The sequence below is a fragment of the Myotis daubentonii genome, chromosome 10, assembly GCF_963259705.1.
Source record: "Myotis daubentonii chromosome 10, mMyoDau2.1, whole genome shotgun sequence".
Classification (NCBI taxonomy): Eukaryota; Metazoa; Chordata; class Mammalia; order Chiroptera; family Vespertilionidae; genus Myotis; species Myotis daubentonii.
This window is the reverse complement of record NC_081849.1, coordinates 53,701,123-53,728,584: the sequence shown is the minus strand read 5'-3', so window position 1 is coordinate 53,728,584 and position 27,462 is coordinate 53,701,123. Positions and strand designations below refer to the sequence as shown.

General features: G+C 37.0%; 1 protein-coding gene across 7 annotated transcripts in view; it reads right to left on the bottom strand.

Annotated features, from left to right (window-relative positions):
- Positions 1 to 27,462, bottom strand: part of PHF14 (PHD finger protein 14) — a 168,582-nt gene that overhangs the window by 125,881 nt on the left and 15,239 nt on the right. For all 7 annotated transcript variants that reach the window (XM_059712435.1, XM_059712433.1, XM_059712434.1 and 4 more), the window contains exons 4-10: positions 25,487 to 25,631; positions 11,095 to 11,254; positions 5,632 to 5,743; positions 4,999 to 5,136; positions 2,211 to 2,357; positions 1,302 to 1,572; positions 891 to 997 (exon numbers count right to left, since the gene is read on the bottom strand). In XM_059712435.1, the coding sequence (XP_059568418.1) occupies positions 891 to 997; positions 1,302 to 1,572; positions 2,211 to 2,357; positions 4,999 to 5,136; positions 5,632 to 5,743; positions 11,095 to 11,254; positions 25,487 to 25,631 (1,080 nt within the window). The remainder of the gene's footprint in view (positions 1 to 890; positions 998 to 1,301; positions 1,573 to 2,210; positions 2,358 to 4,998; positions 5,137 to 5,631; positions 5,744 to 11,094; positions 11,255 to 25,486; positions 25,632 to 27,462) is intronic.

The window sequence follows — 27,462 nt, the reverse complement described above, 5'->3', positions numbered from 1 at the left end:
TGATACCTACATTTATATATTGCTATATTTTACTATATAATTTCACACACATTTTGCTAATTAATTCTTGTGACTATCAAAAAGCATTTCTAGCATATTCCAATGAGGAAACCAAGAAACATAGGGTTTTGTTGACTTGGCCAAGATCACAGAACTAGCAAGAACTCCCAGGTCTTCTGAATGTAATCTCAGTATTCTTTCACTGTTGTGTGGCTAATTATGGGATATTTCTTCCTACTAATTTTTTATCACTTAAAATGTTATCTAACAATAAGTCAATACCAAATGTTCATGTTACTTACTACCTAACATTTTAGCCACATCTTGCTTTTATATGATCTTTCTTTTTGAGCTCCCTCATCATTAGAATGAGGAGGTAGAATAAAAATTTTAACTGAGAAGTATTTTTTTTAATCAAAAGTAACATTACAATTCAAGATAAAAATAGTAATTTAATAAGAAGTTTCCAAGTTTTCTACAAACTTAGAGAAGTTCCACAGTTCAGGGATTAGGAATAAAGAATGTAGTCAAACTGCTTGGTCTCAAACACCACTCTATGACTCAAAGGCCTACATAAGCCTAAGCAAATTACTTCACCTGTTTAGGAGTTTCCTTCTCTGAAAATGGGCATAATCCACATTATACAGCTGTGTGGGAATTAAATGAATAAATACATATAAAGGTCTCAAAATTGTGACTGGCACATAACATAGCAAGTGCCCAATAAGTGTTAGAGATGATAATGAAGACAATGAAGGATGGGAGTTGTAGGGAAGGGCCTAAAAACTCCAGAAGAATTTCAAAATGAAAAATAAGAAGTAATGCTGTAAAAATCACCAAAAAAATCATCAATAAGATCAATTATATTATTTGTCCTACAGCCAACTTACCTTATTATATTCCACATGAAGCTTTTCTTGTTCATTCTCCAATTTATCCTTTATATTCTTTTGTTCAGCCATGTTTTCCTGAATTTGAATCATACGCATATTTCTCTCTATTTAAATTAAATATCCAATTTTACGTTAGTGGAAAATAAAAGCTGATATACAAAATACACAAAGGAAGAAGCCAGCCATCGAAATGTCACATGGACAAACCTACATTGTTTAAAACGCTTTTAACTCTATGCACAAAGATATGAACCTAGCATTTTACAACAACCCACAAATTATTAGGAAAATAAACAAACATGCTTCTGCTTGATACATGCAGCATGACTAATAAATTAAAAATATCAAATATTTTCATTAGCAAATTGTTTTCACTGAAAATGTGCATGCATCAGTGTCTATACTGACCAAAATAATAATTCACAAAATCAGCAGTGAGAGCAGGTTGCTTATGCTTTCTCCTTCCATCCACACTAGAACTAGTATCTGAATTGTCCACTGGGAAGATATCTGTGCTGATCCCCATTAGTTCTGCTTTCCGCATCAGTTTCCGAATGGCTGAAGCACTGCTAGTGAGTGGTCTGGGCAATTTTTCCCTTGGAACCCAGGCCTGGGGTCTGGTAGATCGAGCTAGTTCTGCTTTGGCACGATACTGCTGAAGCCGGGCATTGATCCTTGCCTATAAAAATATGTATACAAATTTTAAAAGATATTAAAATGGAATATACGCCTTAAAAATTTTATCTCCATGCTTAGAGAAAGTACAGATACTTGAATTCCCTATGTCAAGGCAAGAATAGCTATCCATGGTCCTTAAGATATACTGTGTAATTCTTGGGTTACAGTAAATTACGTCTACCCCTAGTAATAACTGTCCTACTCTATGATCAGAGTTGTCATAAACTAATTTGATTAAGCTGAAGTTTCTCTTCTTAATAACTGCAATAGTGTCCATAAATTTACTTAATTTACACAGAAATACATTTTAAATGATGGGCAAACTGATCAAATCCTTTGCATAAACATCAGAACAGACTGAAAAAGATGTGGGGGACATATTGCATGGATAGGATAATTTCTTCTAAGCCACATTTCTCAGTGTATTTGGAAACATGCTTTATAAATGGTTGCTCTGTTGACTAGATGAGGAACAATGTATTTAGCCACAAACTATACTCTCCAGTTAACTTAATGACAACCCATTTCCTAAATAACTAACCAAATTTCATCACTATATTTCATATGCCATTGGCAAACACACATGAGATCTGAAATACATAACCTCAAATAAACATGAGTTTGGCATAAATTCCATACCTGTGCTTCTGGTGATAGCTGCTTCTCTCTTTCTTGTAAAGACATTTTACAGTAAGATTGTAGAGCCAAGTAGTTTTTTCTCTTCCACTTTCTATCTAACCTATCTGCATGTTGCTTGCAATAAGCAAAAAATGGGTCTGCTATATCCTATATCAAAAAAACAGGGAAAGAAAGTAAACATTTTTTACTCCAAAAGGTTATAGAAAACCTAACATAAGAGATAATTTTTAAAAAACTCTCCAACATTATTATTTCTAAAATAAATTATAAAAGTAATTTATACACATAGTGATAAAATCTGCTTCTTTAGAAACTTAATTCTGCATGTCAATGTCAAATTAACAATATTTTTCTTTAAAGGGACTTATGGATTTAAATATACTTAAATCAACTCGTATGTTGTATATTTGATCCATAAATTAAATATTAAAAATTCTGTTTAAAATAAATAAGATTTTAATAACCTTAAATAGAAATTATCATTAAATATCAAAGTTATGCATATATAGATTAAGATTATAAAACAACAATATATTAAGAAAATACAGAACTAGCCAACAAGATAAGTGGGACATGTCCAACTAGCTACCAATGCACGGACAGATTCTACCAGGACAAAAATGGATTAGGAAGACCAGGTCCTGCCAATAAAACACTTTAAGTATCCCCTTTAACTCTTTATATAACCCTAAAACTTCATATGGAAACACAATGCTCTCACAGCCAGCTTTCATAGTACTAGCCTTTTCCCCCCCTAATTTAAGGGAGGGAGGGAGGGAGGGAAAGGGAAGGAAAGGGGAGGGGAGGGGAGGGGAGGGGAGGGGAGGGGAGGGGAGGGGAGGGGAGGAGGGAGGGGAGGGAAGGAGGAAGGAAGGAAGGGTGGGGGGAGGGAGGAAGGAAGGAGAAGGGAAGGAAAGGAGGGAGGGGAGGGAAGGAGGAAGGGAGGTAGGGAGGGAAGGGGAGGGAAGTAGTGTGGGGAGGGAGGAAGGGAGGAAGAAAGAAAGAAAACAACTTATTCTATCAGAAACAGAAATATTTTTTAACTAAATAGCCTAAAAAAGTAATCTACAATGTGACTGCTAATGAAATAACAAGAAGTCGTAAGGAGGAGAAATAAAGATAAGCTACCCATAAAGTTTTTATCTAAGTTATAGTAAAAGGGTCTATTAGTAAGGTGGGGTTTTATAGCCCAAAGGAAAACGATAACATTAAAAACAAAAAGAAAGAAACAAATAAGAAAGAATATAAAGAGAAATAATAACTAAAAAAGAATCTAAGGTGTCCTTAACATAGAAAAAAACACACAATGTAATTCTGTAGGATGGTATCAACAGATGTCATACTGTAATGCTGTGGATACGGTCACAGAATTGGAAATATAAAGCCCTAGATACAAATTTTAGCTCTATCATTTACTGGTTTTGCAGCTTGAAACAAGTTGCTAAACAATTCACTAGTAAAATGGACTTAATAATAACTATTTCATATGGCTATAAAAATAAAATACAAAAATGTAGCTACAAGAGTGCAAACACACACACACCTTTTTCATGACATGCTTTAAATCCTGGTGACAGAAAATGCGAAATGGAAATATAGATTATATTGAACCTTAGCCACATGGTCAGATCTGAAGTATTATTCTATTGTTTTAAAGTAGGGAAGGTTGAATTTGAATTATCAGGTGGGATTCATGTTTGCATGAGTGAGTTAAACATTAGGACCAAGCCTGACTTAGGAAAAAGATCAATCTTCTCTGCTCTAAAAGATATCTGAAAGTGAGTAAGTAGCCCAAGTAATTTTTGTTCTGTTTTAATGTTAATTTTGGATTGAGGGACAATAAACCCTAATTCTAAAGCTAGAATGACTGAACATTGTTTAGAGAATGAAACAGATATATTAGGCAAATACTAGCTACTGTAAAAACCACTGCCTTCCAATACCTATTCTCCCCTTTTCTTCCGTCAGTACTAGAACCCTCTGAGTTTTGACTGCATCCATGGCTATCCAATTGGAAATGCTCCGCTCCAGCCTCCCTGCAGATAGATATGACCATATGATAAGGTCCAGCCAATGAGGTGTGAAATTTCCATGCCCTTGAAAGAAAGCTGCCCACTCTTACTCTCCTTGTTCCTCCTTCCAATGGAGTGGAACCCAGTCAAAGTGGAGATAAACTATCCTGATCATATTACTATGTTATATTATCTCTGGATATCTTCAGTGTTGCTTATGAGAGAATTAAGAATAAATGCAGTATATACCATTTTCATATCATCATGAAAATAGCTTTAACCTTACAGACCCCTTGTTAGAATATTAAGGAGCTTCCAAAACACACTTTTAAAACAACTGATTGCTTAATCTACAGCCAATAAACCTAGAAGGAAATTATAGAATTAAAAATAATTATAAAGAGATAGAAATGCAGATTCTAAAGACAAGGTAATGATTTTATTTAGAGAGTAACAGAGCAAGATTATTGCCCAAATACAATTTCAGACTCTCATATAAAATATGCTGACATTTTAATGCTTTAAAACACTTTGGATTATGTTTCATTTCATCTATCAGATCTCACTACCAAAATTTTAACAAGTTTTCCAAGCATCTGACTTGCTTTGAAACTGGAAAAAAACTCATATATATTGTTAACTCTTGATGTTTTAGACCAGTGATCTAGGCAAATAAACTTATAAGTTTAATTTATGATGCATACCTGATGTAGGATATAACAGTCATGAGAAGCTTCATGAACATATTCATCAACTATAGGTTTAAATAAACCTACCTCTTCTGCTGCTGCCTCCGAAAGCAGGCCTTCCTTCTGGGCGCAAGTCACATGGAAATAGGCTCTGCACATCCCTGCATCACAGCTAATGCAAACTCCAGTTCTAGCAAAACGAGGGTCTTCACAGAAGCTACACTCCTACAATGGAATAACAGGAAAGAGCTCAGAGTACAAATATTTCTAGAAGATAGCATTCTCTTACAAAGCATCCACAAACTACAAGTGGTGAACCAATATTATATCAATACAAACAACAGTAGGCAAGCCAAGAGTGTATATGAAAAAACAATAATTCTCTATGTGATTCAAATAAACCAAAATTCCACAGACATAATAATGATGATATTACTTGAGGGCTTACCATGTGCTAGGCAATATTCTAAGCACTTTTCACATATTAATATCATTGAACAATATTCCACACTAATATGTGAATGAGGTACTATAAGTAGTCCCATTTTAGATATGAGAAAACTTTACTATAAATAATAAATGATTTAGTGCTAACTGCTATACAAACAGTTTGATTACTAACAAGCATCTCTATAGTCAACAATATACCAGTAGGTAAAAAGCCATGTAAACTAGTAAGAAAAAACTTCCTATTTTAGACAATCAAAAACATTGTCTCACCTTGGCGCCATATTTGGAATAATTCATTTCAGTTAGTGTTACTGGTCGTAATTTGTCAATATCTCCAAATGCTACTCCAGGAACATAAAGGGCACAAACAATATGAACCCACCTATAAGGAGAGAACATATGATTTTTCTATCAAACCCTTTTGTAAAATGTCCACATGGAAAATAGACATAAAATATATACTATCTCGAATAACTACTGAAAGAGTTCTATGGTCAGATTTCAAAATCTCAGTCATACACCTGAAGATTATGGAACATGTATTCAGTTACAGAAAGAGTGATTGCAACTAGCACTACTTGTCCAGCCGCTCAGCCAAAGCTGAGAGTTAACAACTATAATTGCCTTACACTTAAAATTCACTACATTTGGCACTTATCTGCTAGTCTTAAATATTTGCACAAAACCATTACTCAAATAAAACAAAACATTATTTTCATATGTGTGAAAAAGTATTCACATTCATTATTGTAAGTACTTTGAGAATTAAGGATACTAATTGAACTATGAAGTTACTCTGCAATAATTAGGTAAAATTACTCTTGTTACTTTTTTTCTAAAGGCTGTTGGATAACCCTCTGAGGACATATTTTAAAACAATTTTTGGTATGCATCTTGACTCTCTCTTCCCAGTAAACTGTACAGAACAGTTATAATAAGATAAGTCGTATCTCTCTCACTCTCTCTTCACCATATAACCTATGTATTAAAATTTATATCCCCCACATACAAAATTTTTTTAAAGTCTGAATGGTGCTGCAACACTAAACAAAGAATGCTCAACGTTTCAGTACACTAAAAAGAACAAATAAACACAAGTTGATTCTAATTCTGTTGTGTGTTTTTTAACTGCTCTGAACCTTTTTTAAAAATATATATTTTTATTGATTTCAGAGAGGGAGAAATAAACATCAATGACGAGAGGCAATTATTGATCGCCTGCCCACTGCACACCCCCTGCAAGGGACTGAGCCCACAACCCAGGCATGTGCCCTAACCGGGAATCGAACTGTGACCTCCTGGTTCATAGGTCAAAGCTCAATCACTGAGCCACACTAAACTTTTAAAAATATATTACGCTCCATCTCTGTTTGCTTACAACCAAACAAAAGATGGATCACTGGATTTTGAAATTTAAACAGATCTATATCACTTCTGTAAGAAAGAGGGTAAAAAATGAGATGGCAAATCTCTCTTAACCTTGTGAATATATTAACAATAAATTCTGCTTTATCACAGCATAAGGGGCTATGATTGCTACATGGTTCTGTTTTGTGATGCACTATGAGTTTTTAAAAAACAAAACTATGAATCATTTTATAGAGATTCTGGGGAAAGTAGCTACAAATCTTTAAAAATTATCTTTTTTATTGGAAAAAAATTCAAGGTTTGAGATTTTTCTTGATACAGTATTTTAATCCAACCTCCCAAATGCATCCTGTGGAGTTCAATATAAAGATACACATCTTCGACAAGCAGCTTTCTCAATTTAATTTGCGCAGTTCTTTCATGCTCCACTGGTGTGTTAAATGCTGCTGTACTCTACAGGAGTTTATCTTTGATAAACCTAACAGCTGGCTGCTTGCTTCAGACTGACCTTCTTAAAATGTCTTAGTACAAGTCACACAAGTACTACAGAAACAAACTGCCATTTCAGTATGATTGGCACACAAGTGTATCATTTTCCCCAACCACCCATGAGAGGACACCAACATGAGTCTTTATTCAAATGCATATCATCAAGCTAAGGCAATGTTGGTCCTTATTAATACCTGCTGTGAATAATTTTTTGTTCACTTGTTTAGCTGCACAAGCTTTAGAACTTTGTAATTAAGGCAAGTCGAGAAATCAAAAAGGAATAATCTTCCGTGTTACTTTACCATCCATTTTGCTTGGAGCTATGATGACAGATGTCGATGGGGGAAAGGAGCAGAGAACAAGCACCACATAAAACCACCAAAAAACAGAGTCAGAATTGTCATTCTAGTATAGAAACTACTGCTAGATTCTTTTAAATTCACATAGTTTAATAAATTAAACTAAGTAGAAAGATGCTTTCTTTCAGAATAGGAACTACATTAATCAATCAAATTTGATTCTTAAATGCCTTGAACTTGTAATGCCTTTTCGACATAGGAAATTCACTTCCAGATGTTCTTTTCAGTCCTTCATCTATTCATTCACTAATCAATTACTAAGTATCTACCAGGAACAGAGCACCTCAGGTATTTTGGAAGTCATAATAATGAATGTGAAATGCTTGCAGCATCGTGCCTAGCACACTATCTCTAGATATCAGAGTATATCTAATATGTTCCATAGTCAGGTTTACTAAACCACTTAAGACAGGGTAAAATACTCTAAGAAATGAAATAAAAATTTAATGACAAGAATATACTGATGTTTTTCTCACATTCAAACACATCATTTTCTGTATTGAACTGGTGGCTACCATCAGAAACAAGGAACTAAGTCTAGTTAGTCCATGTGATAGAGGTCAATTTCAAAACCTTTTTTATTCTTTCCCCTGTTTTCCATGTGAAGCTAAAATACTAAAGGTCTTGTCAAATCTTCCTGGCTTTTTTTCCCCCCTTGGATCAAGCTAGTGTTACATCCCTTAAACTTTATCAAGACCTAAAATTTCCATTATAGCCTATAGATGAGGATGGACATAACATAGAAACTGTCCAAACAGTATAAAAGACCTTTTGCCAGACTGCACAATCAAGGGAGGTGCCTATATATGTAAGGTCCACAGGAGTCGATACGGATCTCTCAGTAAATCTAAATGGTTCAAGAGGCCTCCCTCTCTTCATTCAGAAACAACTTAGCAGTTGCTTTGTGGATTGGTTAAAGAGGTCTCCTTCTCTTCATTCAGAAACAACTTAGCAGTTGCTTTGTGGATTGGTTAAAGAGGTCTCCTTCTCTTCATTCAGAAACAACTTAGCAGTTGCTTTGTGGATTGTCAAACCATGAAGAGACAGCTACTTTAAAGTTTTCCAATAGAACTTCCAAATGATTAACAAAACAAAAATTATCCTCCTTAAAAGGAAGCTCTGTGTTTTCCAAAGTTGCTTCCTTATGCACCACAATTTGCCACCATCAACTTCAACTCTCAGAACTGAAGAGTTACCAGAAAGAATTTAAGCAGCTGATACTCTATAATTACCTTAAATAAGTAGAATAATATTTTTAATAAGAAAGTACTAGTAGCAGCAGCAGCAGCAACAGCTAAACCAAGGATGCATTTAATGAGTACTTAATATGTTTCCAAAACTGTATAATTGTTTTACATGAATCATCTCATTTTATCTTCTCAAAGGTGCTAAGAAAAATGAGGCACAAAAAGATTAAATAACTTGACTAAAGTCACAGTTACTAAGAAAATACAAAAATCCAAATATAGGTAGTCCAATTTGAAAGCACAGTAAAAATGCAGTAACTAAGCTCCCTAATTCTAGGCCAAAGTCAGTCCAAAAATAAAATAATGCCCATGTCTATGATAGACCACAGACTCATGTTGATACATCAAATCCTTTGTTATATATTTCTTTTGTTTTATATTTTGAATGTGCAATTAGGAAGAAGAGGTAAGAAGTTTAGCCATTTTTTCCTAGACATCAACACACACAGGGTTCTCCAAGAATTCATGGTAGAGTACGTCCCAACAATGTTAGATAGCAACATTTCTCTAGAGCCTGTGTACCAATTGAGGCAAAAATGAGAAATAATAAAATAGGAAAAATACATTTTACTTTACTAAAATAACATTTATTCAATTTAAAATCCTATCCTTTATTTTGGGACAGAATGTATCCTAGCCTTTCCAATGCTAAAATATGAGAAATGATGATGATAACTTGTATAGGTTGTTTTATTCTTATTAAAATACTAGAGGCCCGATGCATGAGATTCGTGCACTTGGTGGGGAGGGGGGTCCCTCAGCCCAGCCTGCGCCCATTCACAGTCCAGGAGCCCTCGGGGATGTCCGACTGATGGCTTAAACCGTGGGGGGCGGGCCTAAACCAGCAGTTGTACATCCTTAGTGCTGCAGCAGAGGTGGTAGAGGCTCCCACCACAGCCGCTGCACTCGCCAGCCGTGAACCCAGCTCAGGGCTTCTGGCTGAGCGGTGCTCCCCATGTGGGAGCACACTGACCACCAGGGGGTAGCTCCTGCTTTGAGTATCTGCTCCCCGGTGGTCAGTGCGCGTCATGCCATTCGGTTGATTTGCATATTAGCCTTTTATTATGTAGGATTAGACATGTTTGATAAAAATACTGAAATGCCTTTATGTGGCAAAATACAAAATTGAGCACCTCCTCTTATATGGAGGGGTGAAGGTGGGAGGTAGTTTGGGGGAGTAACCCACAAAACACAAAAGGTTAGGGACTACTCTTACATTCCAGTCACCCATCCCAGATGGTAGTCTCTTGAGAAAAAACATGAGAGAGGTCAACATTGTTCTGATGACAACTGCTCAGATGTGGTGATAAAGATGAGTGTGCGTATAACAGTGAAAAGAACATAGGTCTCTGCCTCTCAACACCAAACCCACATTTCCATATCTGCTCTGCAGTAATGGAGCCCTTCAGCAAGCATTGCTGCTTTACAGTGAGCATGATATTCAGCTTTCTTAGAGGACTTGGTCAGAGGAAAGGGCTTCTCAGCAGAGATCGATGACAGGCGGAGGACATCTGCCAGAGCCCTGTCCCAGTCACATGCATCACCCTCAGTGACCTTGCAGGCCAAGCCTGGAGATCACTTTTCTGTGGCCCTCGCAATACAGACACCACATATAGGGCCCCGGCTCCCCCTGCTACCTGTGCTCAGCCATCTGTACTTGCAAGCAGATTAGTTCTGGCCAAGCCAAACCAGCAAACTACTCCGTCATCCAGTAGGCCGCAACTACACCTTCTCTTTCTACAAGGTCTGAACCCCAGCCTGGGAGAAGGGGTTATCCTTCCAATTTTTAAGAGTTCTTTTATATCTAATAGTAACTTTTTTATCAGAGCTTAATCATTCTTAAAATTAAACTTCTTCTTTTAAATCCCTATATGGGCTTTGTGATATATTCTTGGAATAAAAAAGACATGAGTTCAAACTTGACTATTCACCAGCTTGTGATTTTGAGAAAATTAAAAGTATTTAAATGAACTGAGCCTTAGGTACTAAGTCAGAAACTTTATAACTTGTCTCACCATAGAGTTAATATTAGGATTAAATAGAATAATGGATATGAAGGCAAATGTAGATATTCAAAAAATGGTCTCCCCTCCCCCTGACCCTTAGCCTACTGTTCATTTACTCTATGCTAAGAAGATACAAAAAGGTGATCAAATGAAAGGGTGTAACTCAAAAAACCAGAATAAAAGAATAGTCAGAGTAAAAAAAATAGTCAGAAGCAGACACATTATAAAGCATGCATATTCACTCAACAGAATTATGACATCAACCTTCCAGCATCTGTCTCCTTGAAAATTCCATCCTGATTAGGACACAGTTCACAGCTAGGGGAAACACCACATTTACAGGCATCGCAAAACCAAGGTTCCGTGGAGTTTTCAGAAGCTGAACTCATAATCGAGTCACTCTCTCCATCAACTCCATAGCAACCTAAAAAAAAAAAAAAAAGTATGATTAATAATTTATTTTTTAAACTTCTATTTATAAATTCACAAAAGAGAAAGGGAAATAGAGAACATTCTGAAAAATAGTTTATAATAACGACATTAATATCAAAACACAAAGATGAAATCATTTTTAAAAAATGCTTTTCCACCTACCATAGTATATGCAATAAAAAAGTCATATAAAGCCCTGACTGGTTTGGCTCAGTGGCTAGAGCGTTGGCCTGCGGACTGAAGGGTCCCGGGTTCGATTCCGGTCAAGGGCATGTACCTTGGTTGTGGGCACATCCCCAGGAGGGGGTGTGCAGGAGGCAGCTGATCAATGTTTCTCTCCCATCGATGTTTCTAACTCTCTATCCCTCTCCCTTCCTCTCTGTAAAATATCAATAAAATATATTTTTTTAAAAAACAAGTCATATAAAATAATGCCAAAAAAAAGATTTTAAAGAACCTACACTAGTATACAAGATAAGTAAAGTAATCAAAATTCATTAATTTCTTTAATATCATTGAATTGTAGTTGGTAATCATCATCCTCATCACTTCTGTTGAGCTATACAATTTTAAAATGAAATAGTCATAAAATTAAAAGGAAATACAATTTCCTCAGGAGCAGTTATTATTAATTGTCATCAGTAAAAGCCACCTTTTCAGTAAAAGCAACAATAAGCAAAATATTGTATTTAAAGAAAAATCATAAAACAAAATAAAAATAGTCAATTTGCTTTCTCAAAGGGTTGTGCAATAATACAAAGGGGGAATCTATTTTCTTTACAAAATAATGTTCCCTATGAAGCCAATTCTTTCATCTGTATTCACACAAAGAAGGCAATTACCTATCTATCTGTACATATAAAAGCCTAATATACTAAGTGTCTGAACAATCGGTCAACCGTTCCATCGACTGCTCAACCAGTCACTATGATGCACACTGACCACCAGGGGGCAGACACTCTGCTGGGGTCCAGAGGATCAAGACTGGGCGAGATGAGCCAGACATGCCCCGGAGCCCTCCCACGGTCCCTCCCCAGCCAGCCAACCTCCCGCAGTCCCTCCCCTGCCGGCGGGCCCCCATCGGCCCCAATAGCCAGCCAGGCTGAGGGACCCCACCCATGAACGAATTCGTGCACCGGGCCTCTAGTTAACAAAAATAATAAAGCTCTGAAGGGACTACCAATTTTATTCTTTTCATTCACCCAAATCAAGGTAAATCACAGCAGTTCCCTTTTTTAGAATAAAGCAAAATTTCAATTCTATTTTTTGAAGAATATACTACACACATAGCAAACATTTGCACAGAGATTTAACCACCTAGGAACAACCTCCAGAATGAATTCTGAGAGCCTTTCCTAGAAAATTTCTACTTGTAAGTTAGAAGATTAGTATCTTGCAAGCTCAAAAAACAATCAGCAAGTTGACTGATATTTCTTCTTCATCTTCACTGCCCCTGAAAAATAACCCACACTGTATAATCACCTTTACAGAGTTCTTCCCTTGCCTTTCATCTGCCACTTTCCCATATTTCTTTGCCACACCTGTTGGGTTTACTCAGTTCTAGACCAAAGTTATTGCTCTTAATATCTGCTCTAACACATTTTAGTGACTGAATACATTTTTTTTTAATATATTTTATTGATTTTTTACAGAGAGGAAGGGAGAGAGATAGAGAGTTAGAAACATCGATGAGAGAAACATCGATCAGCCGCCTCCTGCACATCTCCCACTGGAGATGTGCCCGCAACCCAGGTACATGCCCTTGACCGGAATCGAACCTGGGACCTTTCAGTCCGCAGGCCGACGCTCTATCCACTGAGCCAAACCGGTTTTGGCTGAATACATTTTTAAATCTTTTTTCTTTCTTCCATACAAAATAGAGTTTAAACTATCATAAAGAAATGTTCCTTCTCTTTTACCTACCTATTTCTAAGAATATGCAAAAATTGCATCTCCAATATGATCATGGAAAAAGTTTGTTTTATATAGGTAAACATAAAAAAATTACAGACATAAAATACATTTCAGATAGATTAATAATGTTTCAAATGAGTAAACATAGAATACATATTTCTATGGCTATCTAATTAGGATCAACATCTAAGTAACACACACAACCTACACAAATCATAGTTAAGGAAAAATAACATAATATGTGTTTACAATTGTTTTGAATTATGCAAGGGCATGGACAGTACAAATAAGTGGAAATTTTCCCCATTCAGTGTGTCACGAGGGACCAAAAGACCTGCAGCTTTCTACCTTCTGGTTATATAACTAGGCAAACTGCATCTCTGAGACTGAATTACCTCATCTGCAGTATGCATTTAATTATATCTATCCTAATTATTTCTCAGCATAGAGAGGGAATAAAATAGAAACACAAAAGTTCCATTTAAAAACTCAAAACAATTCTTAGTTATTTAACATCCTATCACTAAATATCTGATTACAAAATCCACTGAAAGATTTTAAAGTCAGTAATACAGGGTGTCAAACATGTACAGACACTTTAACAGCTGACAGCTCCATTTTGAAAATTAAGTGTATTTTAATAAGCACTGCCTTTATTCAAAGTGTGTATATACATTTTTGGGGACACTGTATATTGTTATTTATGAGAAAGGAACTTATACATGATACCTGTCAGAAATAGATCCTAACTTCTTATGGCAAGAATTGTTTAGAATTTTCAATACAGTTTACTGTAAGAATTCTTGTATTATTATGTAATGCAATTCATTAGGGTTGTAAAATACATTAAATTTTTCTATATGAAAGAAAAATAGGGTTCAGCTTTAAAAAAAGAAAGAAAGAAAGAAATAGATCCTAAAGCATAAAAGAACCAACTTTCCTACCCAGTAAACACTCTGCACACACTAAGAAATAAAAATGGTCTAGGGCTAAGCAAAAACAGCAGAATGAAAACTAAACAAAAGGGAGGAAAACATCTCTTAGCAGACCTAATCTGATTTAATGCACAGCTACTGAACTGAAGAGTAATTGCTGGTAAGTGCACTACCTAATGCTGTCACCCACTGACAACAGACCTGACATTTTCTCCAGACATGGTGCAATCAGTGTATCATGATAACTGACAACACAGTCAGGGGTACCCTGGTATTACAAGTCAGTTACAAGATCGTGTCACAAAGGTGTTTACACTGACAGTTTGGAACCCTTCTATTTCAAAAAGAAAAGAGATTTATCTACATGTAGATGAAGTGAGTCCTCTGAAAACTAATCAGACAATCATACATTTAAAAAGCAACATTTGGAGTACTATCTTTTAGCAAAACTTCACCTTAAAAATCTCTCTTAACTGTGATTAATTAGGAGTGTGTTTAAAAATAAGGAGGAGGAAAAGAAGAGGGGGGAAAAGAGAAAAGAAATACACCATAACACTAACTATAGTTGTCTGGATATTAGGACTATTAGAAATGTCTTTTCTTCTCTCTGTTCTCTATTTCCCACATTTATTCAATGCTCATCTATATATATAAAAGCCTAAGCAACCATTATGGTGGAACGACCAGAATGACCGGTCACTATGATGCGCACTGACCACCAGGGGACAAACGCTCAACGGAGGAGCTGCCCCCTTGTGGTCAGTGAACTCCCACAGGGGGAGCACCGCTCAGCCAAAAGCCAGGCTCACGGCCTGTGAGCACAGTGGTGGTGGCAGGAGCCTCTCCCGCCTCCGTGGCAGCGCTAAGGAGCGGCGAGCCAAGTGGTAAGGAGCAAGCAGGTGGGCAATAAGGAGAGAGCAGGTGGGTGGTTAGAAGCAAGCAGGCAGGTGGTAAGGAGTGGTGAGCCAAGCAGTAAGGAGTGAGCATGCAGGTGGTTAGGAGTGAGCAGGCAATTGGTTAGGAGCAAGGGGTCCCAGATTGCGAGAGGGCACAGGCCGGGCTGAGGGACACCCCCTTCCCCCCCACCGCCCCCGCATATGAATTTCATGCATCAGGCCTCTAGTATATTATATTATGATGGGCAACTTGTTTCTAAGATAAAGCATTTATTCAAGTGTTCACTTTTAACCATGGGATGTTTAAGGGAGCTTTGCATAGATGAATTACAATATGAAAATCTGTCATTTAAGCACCTGAATTTTTAAAAAGCAAACAAGCTTTAACAACACTAGCTTCCTATTGTGCTTTAGAAAATTTCCCTTTCTCTGGATTAATTAAGATGAAAATTCATTTAAGGACTTAAAAACTAGTAGAGAAAGATCTACAAATGTGATTGTATAAAAAAGAACATTCTAAACAGTGAAAAATACCACAAATTGAAAAGGTACAGGACAGAGTGGAAAAAATATTTGTAAAGATGCAAAATAATTGTAACATACAGCAGGCAAAGGATTAATACTTAAAAAAGAATTCTAATAAACCAATGAGAAAAAGACAAGTATAACCTATTCAGAAATGACAATGGAAATGTACAGCAAGTTACAAATTAACATGCAAAAGGCCAGTTGGGAAGGGTTTTCACAGGTTTGGCTCAGGAATTGGACCTGGGCAAGTAAACCTGCCATCTTCGAATCTGGAGTGATCTGCCTGCTTCTTCCGTGGCTCCCTGCCCTCCAGCTGAAGGGGTCAGCTTCAGATTTCATGGGGGAGGCTCTCCCATGGTTCTCCTCCTATCTCATTAGCCAGCCCTGTGTTCCCCAACCACTGAAGGGCTAGGACCACTTTACTACACCCTAGAGAACACATCCAGTCTCACAGCTTTAAAAATATCTGCAGGCTGATGAGTCCCAAATTCATATCTCTAGTCCCAACATCTTACCTACACCCACAGTTTAAAAATCATACTTCCACTATCTACCTGCAAACCTGTTCCTCTCTTGGATCACTGCAATGGCCTCCCTAAACTGTCCCCTAATTCCCACCTTATACCTAGCTATTCAACCTCCTGCACCATAGCATTCCAAACACTCCTTGTCTAGCTTTATTTTCCTCCAGATCACCACCTAATATATATTTATTTATTATTTTGTTTTTTTCATTGTTTGTCTCTCTCCCCAAACTTTAAGCTCCATGAAGTCAGCAATTTCTATATTCTGTTTATTTTACATATGTAAAACCTACAGAAAGCCTAGTACATGATAGGTACTTAACAAACATTACTGGAAAAAAAAAGAATGAATAACAGAAAGAGGAGACATTCCAACAGTGAGCCTTAGTAGCAGGAGACGGCAGCTTCATATAAAGGCAAGAGGATGGGTTAATAGCACAGGCCCCACAGGACCAGCAGACTCCCACAACTATTTGGGAGGAGGGCTGTAATACCAGAAAGAAAGCTAAGGGCAAGGCCGTAGAAATACTGTTTTGTGGAAATCATGGCCCTGATAGAAAAAAAAATAATATTTTTTAACTGATAGGAAAAAATAATTTTACCACAGAGGAACCTAGAAGACAACTTCTCAACTAAGTGATCAGAGTAACATCACCAGCCACTGGACAAATAAACATTATATGATACCCTGAGAATACAATGTAACTACTATGAATTACTGCCTAAAGCCCATAACCTGAATCTAATCATGAAAATAAATGTTAAATAAAGATATTCTATAAAAGAATTGACCTGTATTCTTCAAAAATACCAAAGGCATGAAACACAAAAATCTCAGGATATGGTCTAGATTAAAGGTGCCTAAAGAGTCAAGACAACTGAATGCAATCTGGGATCCTGGATTTTATTTTTCTAGAATTGACATTATTGGGATGATTGCTACAATGTAAATACAGTTGGTAGATTAGATAATAGGATTCTATCAGTGCTAATTTGCTGACTGATAATTATGTGCTTCTGTAAGAACAGACTGCCCTTTTTCTTAAGAAATACACACTACGGCTATAGTTTACTCCCTCTGAGATCAGAAAAAAATGTTATTTGAGAGAGAAGATAAAACAAGGGTAGTAAAATGTTACCATCTATAAAATCTGAGTGAAGAAAATATGGGGAATTCTTTGTATTACTCATAACTTTTCTGTAAGTCAGAAATTACATTAAAATAAAAATTTTAAGTAAAAAAAAAATATATATATATATATATAACAAATAAGCTTCAAAAATTATAATCAGAAAAAATACTTCCAATATTCTCCTTTTAAATTAAAAATTAAAAATAACTATGAGGAGAACCAAGATGGTGGCGATATAGGCAGACGCGTCCCAGGTCGTGTCCCGGAGCAAATGGAATGAACAGCTGAAACTAGTAACACCCACACCGAATTGGCGAAATTGCTCAGCTGGTGAGAGGGTTTGCAGCCGGGAAGAGCAGAACTCCCCTGGAAAGGTAAAAAAAAACCAGGGATTTGGGCAGGAAAGTTTGCCAGACCTCTGAGCCCAGAGAGTCGGAGGGAGACTGCGTGGCAGACAGCCGCGTCCCTTGGGACAGGCACAGCCCCTGACGGGGGGGAAAGGAGAACCGCGGGATTCCTGGCGCCGCCAGGGAAATTGAGAGCTGGGTTCTGTGACCGTGGAGGACTGAGCCTAAAGGGGGCAGCCTGAAGAGCTGACCTGACCATACAGCCCCGGTAAGAGAAGAAGCTTACAGAAACCAAGCCTTCCCCGTTTCTGCGGCCGGCGTTTGTTTGTCTGTTTTCACTGAATCCTGTTCATGGGACATTTCGGATACAGACACTCACCTGTGCTGAAGAGAGGGAGAGTGTGCGGAGGAGTGGAATCTGGGGAGAGACTGGGGAGAGAGGGGGAGCCGGGAGAGGTGGCAGCGAATTGAGTGCTGAGACACCCCTGAGCCCAAGACTGGGGCAGCCACTCTCTCCAGAGAGTGAGGCTCCTCCCCCCGGCCCCCAGGCAAGGAGCACAGCCACACCCAGATTCCACCCTGTACGAGATCAAGGATTAAAATAACCTTATCAGTCCCTGGGAGTTAACAGGGTCTGGCCTATAGAGGGATTTTCAATCCCAGCAACAACATAGCGCAGGTAACTAACTATTACGCAGTCAGCTCTGGGCAGTGAACTTCCACTGGAAAGAGAAGCCCTATAGCCCCAGAGGCCAACCCCAGAACACTGCCACCCAGAGGCTGACCCACAAACTGACTCTTTGCTAAACACAAAATAAGGCAGTCTGGGAAATAAATGCGACCTGCTTTAAAATAAGGACTGTGGTTCACAACACAGAGGAACAGTATATCGCAGGGAAACTCAACACTCTCCTGAATACCTGGAAGGTCTAAGGCGAGCCACACTGAAGAATAGAAGAACCGAAGGACCTTCACTACTGCATTTTTTTTTTCTTTTTTCACTTTTTAACTAAGAAATCAATTTTTTTTTATTTTATTTTTTTTTCTGTTCTTTTTTTTTTTTTCTTTTTCCATCACCTGATTTTACCCTTTTAATTACTACCTTCTTATTTTTTAACCAGTATTATTACTGCTACCATTTTACCATTTTTTAAAGTGCCATTTTATTTTCTCTTTATTTTATTTTGGGATTAGTGTTCACCATTCTATTTTCATTGTTATATTATTGGTTGTTTCTAGTTTGCATTCATATCCAGGGAGCTGTTGCTGGAATTTGTTGAGATTAATGGCTGTTCTATAGGAGTATTCTCCTCATATAAAAAGTCTCTTCCCCTCTTCCACTTCATTCTCTCTTTTCGCTCTTTTTTTTTTCTTCTTTTCTTTTCTTTTCTCGCTTTTATTTTCCCCCCTCCTTTTTCCGGATTTTATTTTTGCACTCCTTTTTTTGGTCCCTACTTTTCTTTTCTTTTTTTTCTTTTATCTTTTTCTCTTCCTTCTTCCTTATCCCCTAATTCTCTTAATTCAGGTGGTCACCTTTATTTGGAGTTATTAATATCGTGAATATATTTGTGTATAGTGCCTGGTACGTGGTGCCTTGTTGTGTTGTATTTTGTGCCTTTAAATCAACGCAGCAGATCCAAGCAACAGCAACCTGCTGAGCACCTCATCCTCTGCTGAGGAACAGCAGCTGTACGTGAAACCTCGCCCCACCAGCCAGAAGAGCCACCACAGCTGTGAACAGCACCCACCAGAGGAGCTGCTGCCAACTGAAGAGCAGCAGCTACCGCAACCGCCCGAAGAGCAACCACAGACCAAGGAGTCACTGCCACCCAGGGAGCAACCACTGAACGACTCAACATCTAGATATGTCAGTGAGATCAAACATGGGTAGACAAAGAAACCCCCAAAGGAAAGAGAAGGAGGACTCTCCAGAAAAGCAGCTAAGTAATACAGAGGCATGCAACATGACAGATAAAGAATTCAGAATAAGGGTCCTAGAGTGCATAAACCGGATGGAGGAAAAAATCGACAACCTCTTCAAGAAGCAAGAAGAAACAGATGAAAAAATCGATAACATATGGAAGAAGCTAGAAGAAACAGATGAAAAAATCGATAACATATGGAAGAAGCTAGAAGAAACAGATGAAAAAATCAACAACTTAAGTAAGACCCAAGAAGAAATGAAGAGTGATATAGCTGCAATGAAAAACTCCATTGAAAGTATCAACAGTAGACTAGGAGAAGCGGAGGACCGAATTAGTGAATTAGAAGACAAGGAAGCAAAACACACCCAAAATGTACTGCAATTGGAGAAAAAAATTAAAAGACAGGAGGAGAGCCTAAGGGAGCTTTGGGACAACATGAAACGAAACAACATACGAATAATAGGAGTACCAGAACAACAGAAGGATGAACAAGGATTAGAAAACCTACTTGAAGAAATAATATCAGAAAACTTTCCTGAGGTGGGGAAGAAAAAAGTCACACAAGCCCAGAGAGTCCCAAACAAGGTGAACCCGAAAAGACCCACACCAAGACACATCATAATCACCATGGCAAATGTTCAGGACAAAAAGAGAATCTTACAGGCTGCAAGAGAGAGACGGAAAGTTACATACAAGGGATCTCCCATTAGACTGTCAAATGATTTCTCAACAGAAACACATCAGGCCAGAAAAGAATGGACTGAAATTTACAAAGTGATGCAAAGCAAAGGACTGAATCCAAGAATACTCTATCCAGCAAGGCTATCATTCAAACTTGAAGGGGAAATAAGAAGCTTCACAGACAAAAAAAGGCTAAGGGAGTTTGTCACCACCAAGCCAGCAATGCAAGGAATGCTAAAGGGACTGGTATAAAAAGAAGAAATAAAAAGCTCAGAAAGAAAACAGCCACACACACACACAAAAAGAAATGGCTACAAACAAGTACCTTTCAATAATAACTTTAAACGTAAACGGACTAAATGCTCCAACCAAAAGACATCGAGTGGCTGAATGGATAAAAAAACATGACCCATACATCTGCTGTCTACAAGAAACCCACCTCATTAGAAGGGACTCACACAGACTGAAAGTGAAAGGATGGAAAAATATCTTTCAGGCAAATGGAAAGGAAAAGAAAGCTGGGGTAGCAATACTTATATCGGACAAAATAGACCTCAAAGTGAAGGCCTTAACAAGAGATAAGGAAGGCCACTTCATAATACTAAAGGGATCAATACAACAAGAAGATATAACCCTGGTAAACATATATGCACCCAATGTAGGAGCACCCAAATTCATAAAAAACTCCTGGAAGATATCAAAGGAGAGATCGACAACAATACAATCATAGTAGGGGACTTTAATACACCATTGACAGCACTGGATAAGTCCTATAGACAAACAATCAGCAAAGATACAGCAATCCTAAATGACTCACTAGATCAGATGGACTTAATAGACATCTTCAGAACACTTCACCCCAAAGCCAGGGAATATACGTTCTTCTCAGGTGCTCATGGTACATCTTCAAAAATAGACCACATATTGGGTCACAAGCAAAGTATCCCCAAATTCAAGAAGATTGAAATCATAAAAAGCATCTTCGCAGACCACGATGGCATAATACTAGAAATAAACCACAATAAAAACAACCCAAAATACTCAAACACCTGGAAGCTGAATAGCATGTTATTAAATATTGATTGGGTTACCAGTGAGATCAAAGAAGAAATTAAAAACATCCTGGAAACTAATGACAATGAAAACACAACAATCCAAAACCTATGGGACACAATGAAAGCAGTCCTGAGAGGGAAGTTTATAGCTCTACAGGCCTATCTCAAAAAACAAGAAAAAATGGTAGTAAATCATCTAACTCTACAACTCAAAGAATTAGAAAGAGAGCAACAAGAAAACCCCAGAGTGAGCAGAAGGAAGGAGATAATAAAGATTAGAGCAGAAATAAATGACATAGAGACCAAAAAAACAATACAGAAAATCAATGAAACCAAGAGCTGGTTCTTTGAAAGGATAAACAAGATTGACAAACCTCTAGCCAGACTCACCAAGAAGCAGAGAGAGAGGACCCAAATAAATAAAATCAGAAACGATAGAGGCGAAATAACAACAGACCCCACAGAAATACAAATGATTGTTAAAAAATACTATGGACAGCTCTACTCCAACAAACTAGACAACATGGAGGAAATGGACAAATTCCTAGAAAAATACAACATTCCAAAACTCAATCAGGAAGAATCTAAAAATCTCAACAGACCAATAACTATGGAAGAAATTGAAGCAGTCATCAAAAAGCTTCCATCAAACAAAAGCCCAGGACCAGACGGCTTCACAGGGGAGTTTTACCAAACATTCAAGGAAGAACTAAAACCTATCCTCCTCAGACTACTACAAAAAATTCAAGAGGAAGGAACACTTCCAAGCTCATTCTATGAAGCCAGCATCACCCTAATACCAAAAGCAGGTAAAGACAACACAATGAAAGAGAATTACAGGCCAATATCCCTCATGAACATAGATGCCAAAATCCTCAACAAAATCTTAGCAAATCGGATCCAGCAGTACATCAGAAAGATCATACACCATGACCAAGTAGGATTTATCCCAGGGATGCAAGGATGCTACAATATCCGCAAATCAATAAACGTGATACATCACATAAACAAATTGAAAGAAAAAAACCACATGGTCATATCAATTGATGCAGAAAAAGCATTTGACAAAATTCAACACCCATTTTTGATAAAAACTCTCAGCAAGGTGGGAGTAGAAGGATCATACCTCAACATAATAAAAGCCATATATGACAGGCCCACAGCCAACATCATACTCAATGGACAAAAACTAACACCATTTCCCCTAAGAACAGGAACAAGACAGGGATGCCCCCTCTCACCACTCCTGTTCAACATAGTACTGGAAGTGTTAGCCATTGCAATTCGGCAAGAAGAAGAAATAAAAGGCATCCAAATTGGAAAAGAGGAAGTAAAACTGTCCTTATTTGCAGACGACATGATATTATACATACAAAACCCTAGAGATTCCATCAAAAAGCTACTAGACTTAATACATGAATTTGGCAATGTAGCAGGATACAAAATTAACCCCAAGAAATCTGAGGCATTTCTATACACCAATAGTGAACTTTCAGAAAGAGAGATTATAAAAACAATCCCGTTTACCATTGCACCAAAAAAATTAAGCTACCTAGGAATAAACTTAACTAAAGAGGTAAAAGACCTCTACTCAGAAAACTACAGGACGTTGAAAAAAGATATAGAGGAAGACATAAACAGATGGAAGAACATACCGTGTTCATGGATTGGTAGAATCAACATCATTAAAATGTCCATACTACCCAAAGCAATCTATAAATTCAACGCACTTCCCATTAAAATACCAACGGCATACTTCAGAGATCTAGAACGAACTCTCCAAAAATTCATCTGGAATAAAAAAAGACCCCGAATAGCTGCAGCAATCCTGAAAAAGAACAAAGTAGGTGGGATCTCAATACCAGATATCAAGTTGTATTACAAAGCCACTGTTCTCAAAACTGCCTGGTACTGGCACAAGAACAGGCATATAGATCAATGGAATAGAATAGAGACCCCAGAAATCGGCCCGAACCAATATGCTCAATTAATATTTGACAAAGGAGGCAAGAATATACAATGGAGCCAAGATAGTCTCTTCAATAAATGGTGCTGGGAAAATTGGACAGATATATGCAAGAAAATGAAACTAGACCACCAACTTACACCATACACAAAAATAAACTCAAAATGGATAAAGGACTTAAATGTACGACGGGAAACCATAAAAATTCTAGAAGAATCCAAAGGCAACAAAATCTCAGACATATGCCGAAGCAATTTCTTCACTGATACAGCTCCTAGGGCACTTGAAACTAAAGAAAAAATGAACAAATGGGACTACATCAAAATAAAAAGCTTTTGCGCAGCAAAAGAAACCATCAACAAAACAACGAGAAAACCCACTGTGTGGGAAAACATATTTGCCCATGACATATCTGATAAGGGCCTAATCTCCACAATTTATAGGGAACTCATACAACTTAACAAAAGAAAGATAAACAATCCAATCAAAAAATGGGCAAAGGACCTAAATAGACACCTTTCAAAAGAGGACATCCAGAAAGCCAAGAGACATATGAAAACATGCTCAAAGTCACTAATCATCCAAGAGATGCAAATCAAAACAGCAATGAGGTACCATCTCACACCTGTCAGACTGGCTATCATCAACAAATCAACAAACGACAAGTGCTGGAGAGGATGTGGAGAAAAAGGAACACTTGTGTACTGCTGGTGGGAATGCAGGCTGGTGCAGCCACTATGGAAGACAGTATGGAGTTTCCTTAAAAAACTGAAAATGGAACTCCCATTTGACCCTGTGATCCCACTTCTAGGAATATATCCCAAGAAACCGGAAACACCAATCAGAAAGGATATATGCACCCCTATGTTCATAGCAGCACAATTCACCATAGCTAAGATCTGGAAACAGCCTAAGTGCCCATCAGTAGATGAATGGATTAGAAAACTGTAGTACATCTACACGATGGAATACTATGCTGCTGTAAAAAGGAAGGAACTCTTACCATTTGCAACGGCATGGATGGAACTGGAGAGCATTATGCTAAGTGAAATAAGCCAGTCAATAAAGGAAAAATACCACATGATCTCACTCATTCATGGACAATAGAGACCATTATAAACTTTTGAACAATAATAGATACAGAGGCAGAGCTGCCTCAAACAGATTGTCAAACTGCAGCGGGAAGGCCGGGGCGGGTTGGGGGGCAGGAGGTAGGGGGGTAAGAGATCAACTAAAGGACTTGTATGCATGCATATAAGCATAACCAATGGACATAAGACACTGGGGGATAGGGGAGGCTAGGGGACTGTCTAGGGCGGGGGGATAAAATGGATACATATGTAATACCCTTTGTAATACTTTAAGCAATAAAAAAAAAAAAAAAAAAAAGTTACGAATTTTCAAACAAAGAGAGTAATCCAAAAATTAAAAGATGATCAAGAAGAATCTCAACTACATGGAATTTAAAGAATTCACTCCCAGCCCTAACCGGTTTGGCTCAGTGGATTGAGCGTCGGCCTGCAGACTGAAGGGTCCTGGGTTCAATTCCAGTCAAGGGCATGTACCTTGGTTGCGGGCACATCCCCATTGAGGGGTGTGCAGGAGGCAGCTGGTCGATGTTTCTCTCTCATCGATGTTTCTAACTCTCTATCCCTCTCCCTTCTTCTCTGTAAAAAATCAATAAAATATATTTTTAAAAAAAAATAACTATGAAAGAAGAAAGCATATTAATCACTAACTTAGAATGTAACTTTATAAATACTGCAAACTTTATAAATACTGCAATGCATTCTACTAGATTAACTTGTAAGACTTTTTCTACATCTGAATTTTATTTGAAAACTAGAAATAAATAATACCATGAAGAAAAAATATAACACTGACCATCAAAGAAATACTGTGGCTTCCACATCATAACAGTTCTATTTTAATTATTTAAGAACACATTTAGAGTGGTGAGAGGTTGAAGAGGGTAAAGAAGATCCAATATATGATGGCAGAGAAGACTAAGCTTTGTGTGATGAGCACATAATACAACATATAGATGATGTATTATAGTATTATACACTTGAAGCTTACATAATCTTATTAACCAATATCACCCCAGTAATAAATTTTTAAAAAAAAAACGTTTAAAGTTAACATCTGAAAAATAATACCATCGTACTTTAAGGATTTAGTATGTCTTACATCACTTGAAATATCATGAACTACAGGAAAATCTTAAAAATAGTACAAATGTCAAAGAACTAATTTCACTTTTGTAAATGCAGTGTCAATCTGCCATGTCTAAAAAGAGAAAAAAACAAAGCAAAATTACCTTCATGAACTGTAATGCCACAATTGTCACACTGAATTATTTCATCAGCATCTTCGCTATTATCTCCAAGACAAACACAGCAAATCATAATATGGTCCATTTTTTGAGAACTCCAGTTTTGACTCTTCTCAAGAATCAGCGAGTCCTAATTATTAAAATATATCAGAAAATCACATATTTATATTAAAAGATAATTTTAATAAATGAAATTCTCACTTAAAATTATTATATGCATTTCCATAATTATGCTGCATTCTCCATTCTTTTAGTAATTTCAGAGTATGCTACATTTGAGAAGTACACCTCTTTGTCAAAGAACCCTATAAGTGCCCTCTATTTTTTCACTTCTCTTCAAGTCCCATATACTTTCTTCTCTAGGAAATGAAAAATCAAACATGCAACTAACAAATCTCCATCTGCTTTTCCATTCTGAATTACAGTCTAACCCCTTAAACTAGAAGAAAGGGAAAATTAACCCACAAGTATACATCCTATACATTGGTTTACAAAGTATACAACATTAGGCTTTTACTCTTTGGAAACTTACAATCCTAGCTACGGAAGACAAGACACACATATGTTAAACAGGAAAAAACCAATTCAAGGTAACATGTAAGCAGCTATGTATGTGATGGCATAGTTATAAGGGAATATCCTGTATATAATCCTTACGTGTTAAGGGGAATTTAGGAGCACCAGGTTCATCCAACTACTGGATGACAGATACATGAGTACCTACCTAGGTATATCTGTGTATACAGGTACAGAAAACCGTCTAAAAAAAGATCCAGGTTGACTAGTTGCTAGAACAGGCAGAGCATTCATATTAGGTTTATGTCAAGAAATATCTAGTGTAAACTGGTAAGAAAGATACCTAGCTAATTGTAATGTAAAAGGAGCAAGATATATTAATAGGTAAATATAAAAAGATAAAATTTCAAGAAAGGAAGAGTTTGTTTCTTTTCATTTAAACCTTCTGCATTATGGATTTAAACTTTAAAGGGTAAGTTAACAAGATAATAATTCTTGTCATATTTCACAGATTGGGCTTAGTGTTACATAATAAAAGATGGCATTTGAGTCTATATATTTTCATTTAAGAACCTAACCATATTCAGAAACAAAATTAATAAACTAGTTCTATATTCTACATTCACTAAATACTGTTTCATATTAATTTTTATATTTTTATATTCTTTTAAACTAATATTGAAAGGTAACATTTAGGTATCATTTCAATAGCAATTTTTAACATTTGAATGACACTTGAATGTCACAATTTATAACAATCTTTCAATATATTTCTGTGTAATACATGTAAACTTGCAATAGATCTATAAAACAAATCAAGGAAACAGTGCAAAAGAGGTATGCCGTATCTCTTAAGAATTCCAGTACTTTAAAATATTAAGTTTGCTTCTTTTTTTTATAAAAGCAAAGTAGCTGAGGGGCTTTGGACATAGCAGGCAAGTACAGCTAAAACCTTCCTAAAAAGAAAATGTGTTTTACAGTACTTTGGTACAGTGAGCAAAATAAAAATATGCCCAGATTCCATCCCATTAGCCATGCTTCAAATGTAACAGCATTTGACTTAGTCAAATGTTGTTTGGTTTCACTTTCATCTCTTATTCAATAGCTGTTGAACCTGAAGCTGCAGTTTTTTTCTCACCTGTAAAATGGGATGATAAAAATAATACCTACCTCATGAGGTTGTTGTGAGAATTAATAACATAATGTATGTTAAAATGTTCCCAAGACATATTAGGTACTCAATAAATGTTCATTCCCATTCTTCTTTGCCCTGTATTTTCTTGTAGGTGAGTCAAAAGAGAAACATTGAGATGACCTTTTATTACACAAGGGAATCTTCCTTGGAACCCCAAAAGAAAAGTTATAAGCCTCAATGACCACACTATTATATACTAGAGGCCCGGTGCATGAAATTCGTGCACTCAAGGGGGTGGGGGGGGAGTCCC